Below are 6,294 nucleotides of genomic sequence, written 5' to 3'. Positions count from 1 at the left end.
CTGGTGCGATGTTCCAATAATATGTTATGTCTAATGAGTTCAAGACCTGCTTCTGTTTAATTGTCAACATGTACTCAAAGCAATCGTTTGCAATTAGATTTACCCATTCGCATTTCAAACATTGAGGAAACGTTGAAAAGAATGAGCAGACGAACTTTTACTGGTGCAACCAGTCGGAGAAAGCCTTCAAAAACAAAAGAACTACGTTCGACTATCATACGACATGTTGTCTTTACAGTACAGACATTGAGCTGGTCGCTTCAACTGGATCATTCACAATTACCCATACCTACCTGATGTTACAAGGTAAGAATTCATAAACTGATAAACAATGGCATGTCGCTGATTATGAAACGATCTGGCCAACACTTCAAGATTTGATTTCTGGAATATCAAGATGTTTTTATCACACTTAGATATTCTTGGCTTCTCGATCCATGTACAGACAAGCTTTTATACTTTTGTTGTTGTTGATTGTTGCGATCTGGATCATGTTTCTTCATGCTATACTGGGATGGTGTGAACAGTAGAACTTTTACTGTGTCATTACCCCATTACTTTAACTCTGTCGTTTGACAGCTACATTATAGAACCCATTACGTTAGCCCCGTCATTTATCAACTGAAATCTAGACCCCATTTCAGTGATTGTGCAGTACAAAATCACAGACAAAAATGTTGATATGCAGGTTTTATATTGATCATGTTTAGAATGAGTGTGTGGTACAAAACTGCAGACAAAAATGTTTGATATGCAGTTTTTATATTTACCTGTTTTTACAGCAAATGTGCTGCACAAGTTGCAGACAAAAGTGTTGAAATGCAGTTTTTTATATTTACCTGTTTTTACAGCAAATGTGCTGCACAAGTTGCAGACAAAAATGTTGAAATGCAGTTTTTATACTAAACTATTTTTGGAGCACTTGCACAGTGCAAATTGCAGATGAAAGTTTATATGCAGTTTTTATATTAAACTATTTTTGGAGCACTTGTACAGTGCAAATTGCAGATAAAAGTTTATATGCAGTTTTTATATTAAACTATTTTTGGAGCACTTGTACAGTGCAAATTGCAGATAAAAGTTTATATGCAGTTTTTATATTAAACTATTTTTGCAGCACTTGTACAGTGCAAATTGAAAATCTTTTCGTTTCTGTTTCAAATATCTGATCCAATTGTACATTTCTTGTTTTTGTACATAGCATTAGGTGCGTGGAGTGTTTTTAAGGAAGAAAGTGGTACGTGTATTCAAATCTCAGTTATAATCATTTTTCACATGTAGTTTCTGTTTATCATTGAACTTTTTTTTTCTCTCTCTTTTAAAGATCCAGGAGAGAATCTTTTCCAAAAAATTTTCAGAATCTTTTCGTTTCTATTTCAGTATCTCATCCAGTTGTACATTTCTTGTTTTTGTACACAGCATAAGGTGTGTGGAGTGCTTTTAAGGAAGAAAGTGGCATGTGCATTCAAATCTCAGTTATAATCATTTTTCACATATAGTTTCTGTTTATCATTGAACTTTTCTTTTTGAGATCTGCGAGAGAAACTTTTCCAAGAAATTTTCAAAATCTTTTCGTTTCTGTTTTCAATTATCTGATCCAATTGTACATTTCTTGTTTTTGTACATAGCATTAGGTGTGTGGAGTGTTTTTAAGGAAGAAAGTGGTACGTGTATTCAAATCTCAGTTATAATAATTTTTCGCATGTAGTTTCTGTTTATCATTGAACTTTTCTTTTTGAGATCTGCGAGATAATCTTTTCCAAGAAATTTTCAGAATCTTTTCATTTCTATTTCAGTATCTGATCCAGTTGTACATTTCTTGTTTTTGTACATAGCATAAGGTGTGTGGAGTGTTTTTAAGGAAGAAAGTGGTACGTGTATTCAAATCTCAGTTATAATAATTTTTCGCATGTAGTTTCTGTTCATCATTGAACTTTGGTTTTTTTTTTAGATCCGGGAGAGATCTGCGTTCACTCGTATGCACACGAGTGGGCTTTTACGTGTATGACCGTTTTTACCCCGCCATGTAGGCAGCCATACTCCGTTTTCGGGGGTGTGCATGCTGGGTATGTTCTTGTTTCCATAACCCACCAAATGCTGACATGGATTACAGGATCTTTAACGTGCGTATTTGATCTTCTGCTTGCATATACACATGAAGGGTGTTCAGGCACTAGCAGGTCTGTACATATGTTGACCTGGGAGATCGTAAAAATCTCCACCCTTTACCCACCAGGCACGGTCACCATGATTCGAACCCGGGACCCTCAGATTGACAGTCCAACGCTTTAACCACTCGGCTATTGCGCCCGTTGGAGATCCGGGAGAGATTCCTGCTAATCTTGTGGAGCAATACCATCTCCAGATCAACAACTTCTCGCCCAGTGCAATCAAAAGAACACGGAAACCATCATCATGGGAAGGCATTGGAAATGGATTGGGCACGTCATGCAAAGAGAGCAGGGTCACATCACCTGGACAGCCCTTCACTGGACACCACAAGGTTGACACAAGAGAGGAAGGCCAAAGAACACCTGGCGCAGTACAAAGAACTCAAGACTGAAGCACACCTGGGTACCATTCAAGAACACCTGGCGCAGTACAAAGAACTCAAGACTGAAGCACACCTGGGTACCATTCAAGAACACCTGGCGCAGTACAAAGGAGAAGAACTCATGACTGAAGAACACCTGGGTACCATTTGGACACTGGCCCCAAAACAGACAAGAGTAAGTTTGTTCCAGGAGAGAGTTTTTAGGACTGATTTGTTTACTGTTGTACTTACAGACATTTAGTCAGTACTTATCACAATATTTTTGTGTGAAAAACAGCTCCATTGTCACATGTGTTACAATTTATTATTGAGCAGCAGCATTAAAAGTCAGTATTTGTAGCAGCTGTATTAAATGCTTTTTTCTTGTTAAGTATTTACATACATATATATAAATAAAACTAAAAGCCAGTGGTTTTTTATTGTGGTTTTTTGTGTGTGTTTGTTGTTTCAGAGTATTTGTTCTATTGTCTTGCAATTATGGAATGATTACTGAGCAGCTGTTTAAATTCTTTCCGCTTGTGAGTTATAGTACATTTTGTGGCCTTTTTTAATGTGTGTGATTGATCGGAACTCTGAATGTGCATTTTAGCACAACATTTGTACAAGTTTTCACCAATGTATCTACCTACACCAGCATGCACACTCACACGCAGCATTCAGTCACTGATTGAGAAAGTTAGGCATAAAAAAATATATTAAAAAAACTTTGTAAAATCCATGAACAACACGCATTTATATCTCATTACTTGCATGCTTACAAAGACTTCTCACGCAACATCGTCAATAAAAACAAACACATGAAAGTCAAGTTTACACGAACTGTTATTTTCCTTTTCTACCTCTCACACAACATATTCAATAAAAACAAACACATGAAAGTCAAGCTTCACATGAACTGGTATTGTTCCTTTACTACAGAAAAGAAATAACACATATATATGTACAAGCCAAGAACACTCAGCCATGTGGTCACTGACGGAGAAGAAACAACACACCCACACACCACTGACAGCAATCGGGATGAAAAGTAAGACCGTCACAGGAAGGAGTGAGATGACAGACAGATGGAAAACACCCAACACACACAAACAAACGAAGGAGTAAATGCTGAAACACAACGCAAGACAAAAAAACAACCCCCTCATTTAGCAGAAACAACACACCCACACACTGCTGACAGCGATCGGGATGAAGAGTAAGACCGTCACAGGAAGGAGTGAGATGACAGACAGATGGAAAACACCCAACACACACAAACATAGGAGTAAATGCTGAAACACAACGGAAGACAAAAAAAAAAACCCAACCTCCTCATTTTCCATACATCCAACATCAATAAATACACCATTTTCATGAGCAGCTCCTTCCTCTCCATTTCTAAATAAAAGTTTCGAGGTTTATCAGCATTATGTTAACTGTACTACTTCTTCTTCGTTCGTGGGCTGCAACACCCACGTTCACTCATATGTACACAAGCGGGCTTTTACGTGCATGACCGTTTTTACCCCGCCATGTAGGCAGCCATACTCCGTTTTCGGGGATGGGCATGCTGGGTATGTTCTTGTTTCCATAATCCACCGAACGCTGACATGGATTACAGGATCTTAACGTGCGTATGATATTCTGCTTGCGTATACACACGAAGGGGGTTCAAGCACTAGCAGGTCTGCACATATGTTGACCTGGGAGATCGGAAAAATCTCCACCCTTTACCCACCAGGCGCCGATACCGAGATTTGAACCCCGGACCCTCAGATTGAAAGTCCAACGCTTTAACCACTCGGCTATTGCGCCCGTCATGTTGACTGTACAAAAACATGGATACTTTTCTCCTCAAACTATGGTTTGCTTTAAATGGAACTTTTCAGTTGTTTCTTACATCCCTCCCCTGTCACTCATGCAGCATCCAAAAACCATGCCTGTTAATGGTTTTAAATTATTCCCAACCATTGAAGACAGCACTGAAAAACCATGGATTTAAATGGTTTTAACCTTTTACCAGCCACTAAAGACAGCATCCAAAAACCATGGATTTTAATGGTTTTAACCTTTTACCAGCCACTAAAGACACCACTGAAAAACCATGGATTTTAATGGTTTTAACCTATCACCAGCCACTGAAGACAGCACTGAAAAACCATGGATTTTAACGCATTCAACTTATCACCAACCACTGAAGACAGCATCAAAAAACCATGGATTTAATGCTTTGAACTGAAGATAGCACCGAAAAACCACGGCTATTAACGGTTTTAGCCTATTCCCATCTACTAGAAGACAGCATCGAAAAAAACCCCATGGATTTTAACGCTTTGAACTTATCACCAACCACTGAAGACAGACAGCTTTGAAAATCCTCCAAGTCCCTCGTCCACTTCCCACAATCCTCTGCCGTTGACGGTTCTCTCAGGCAGGCAGCTGAGGGGCGCCGTTGATCTCCTGTAGGGGGAGCTGCAAGCGGTGGGGGTTGATGGTCACAGACTTGGTGCAGTTGTAGGTCTTGTAGATACCCACCAGGCGGTCGGCCAGCTCGAACATGTTGTTGCGGAGAGAGATGATGATGAACTGTGCGTTCTTTGTGCGCTCCTGTAACACAAGTTTATTGGAGTTTAAAATAAATTTTTAAAACTTTTTTTTTACAAAGATGAACTGGGCGTTCCTTGTGCGCTCCTGAAACAAGTTGATTGGAGTTTAAAAAAATTTAAAAATAGAGACGATGATCAACTTGGCGTTCTTTGTGCGCTCCTGAAACACAAGTTTATTGGAGTACAAAGAAAAAAAATGTTTTTTTGAGAGATGATAAACTTGTTCTTTGTGCGCTCCTGAAACACAAGTTTATTGGAGTAAAAAAAAAAAAAAAAAAAAAAGAAGATCCAAAAAATAAAGTTTAGAGAGATGATGAACTTGTTCTTTGTGCGCTCCTGAAACACAAGTTTATTGGAGTAAAAAAAAAAAAAAAAAAAAATTTATTTTTTAGATGATGATAAACTAGGTGTTCTTTGTGCGCTCCTGAAACACAAGTTTATTGGAGTATAAAAAAAAAAAAAAAAAAAAAAAACTAAAAAAAAAAAAAAGTTTAGAGATGATGATGATGAACTGGGCTTTCTTTGTGTGCTCCTGAAACACACGTTTATTGGATTTATTAATGAACAACAAAAACAAAACAAATAAAAAATTTCAGAGAGATGATGATGAACCGGATGTTCTTTGTGCGCACCTGAAACACAAGTTTAATGGAGTTATATAAAAAAAAGTTGAGAGATGATGATAAACTAAGTGTTCTTTGTGCGCTCCTGAAAAACAGGTTTATTGGAGTTAAAAATTTTGTGTGTGTGTGTGTGTGTAAAGTTTAGTGAATTTAATGGAGTTATATATATAAAAAAAAGTTGAGAGACGATGATAAACTAAGTGTTCTTTGTGTAATTTTGAAAAACAAGTTTATTGGAGTTAAAAAAAAAAAAAAATTGTGTAAAGTTTAGTGAATTTAATGGAGTTATATAAAAAAAAAAGTTGAGAGACGATGATAAACTAAGTGTTCTTTGTGCGCTTTTGAAAAACAAGTTTATTGGAGTTAAAAAAAAAAAAAAATTGTGTAAAGTTTAGTGAATTTGATGGAGTTACATAAAAAAGTTGACAGACGATGATAAACTAAGTTTATTGGAGTTAAAAAAAAAAAAAATAAAAATTTTTGTGTGTAAAGTTTAGTGAGATGATGAGCTGCAGCCAGTTTCTCACCAATA

The 6,294-nt window shown here is 37.2% G+C and overlaps 1 protein-coding gene across 1 annotated transcript in view; it reads right to left on the bottom strand.

Annotated features, from left to right (window-relative positions):
- Positions 1-3,358: 3,358 nt before the first annotated feature.
- The window catches only part of LOC143275543 (structural maintenance of chromosomes protein 4-like), a 49,897-nt gene continuing 46,961 nt past the window's right edge, over positions 3,359-6,294 (bottom strand). Inside the window, exon 27 of the mRNA XM_076579733.1 lies at positions 3,359-5,140. Coding sequence (XP_076435848.1) covers positions 4,961-5,140 — 180 coding nt within the window. The 3' untranslated portion in view covers positions 3,359-4,960. The remainder of the gene's footprint in view (positions 5,141-6,294) is intronic.

The sequence above is a fragment of the Babylonia areolata genome, chromosome 30 (genome assembly GCF_041734735.1).
Source record: "Babylonia areolata isolate BAREFJ2019XMU chromosome 30, ASM4173473v1, whole genome shotgun sequence".
Classification (NCBI taxonomy): domain Eukaryota; kingdom Metazoa; phylum Mollusca; class Gastropoda; order Neogastropoda; family Buccinidae; genus Babylonia; species Babylonia areolata.
Note: the sequence above shows the minus strand (reverse complement) of the source record. Positions and strands in the feature narration are given on the sequence as shown.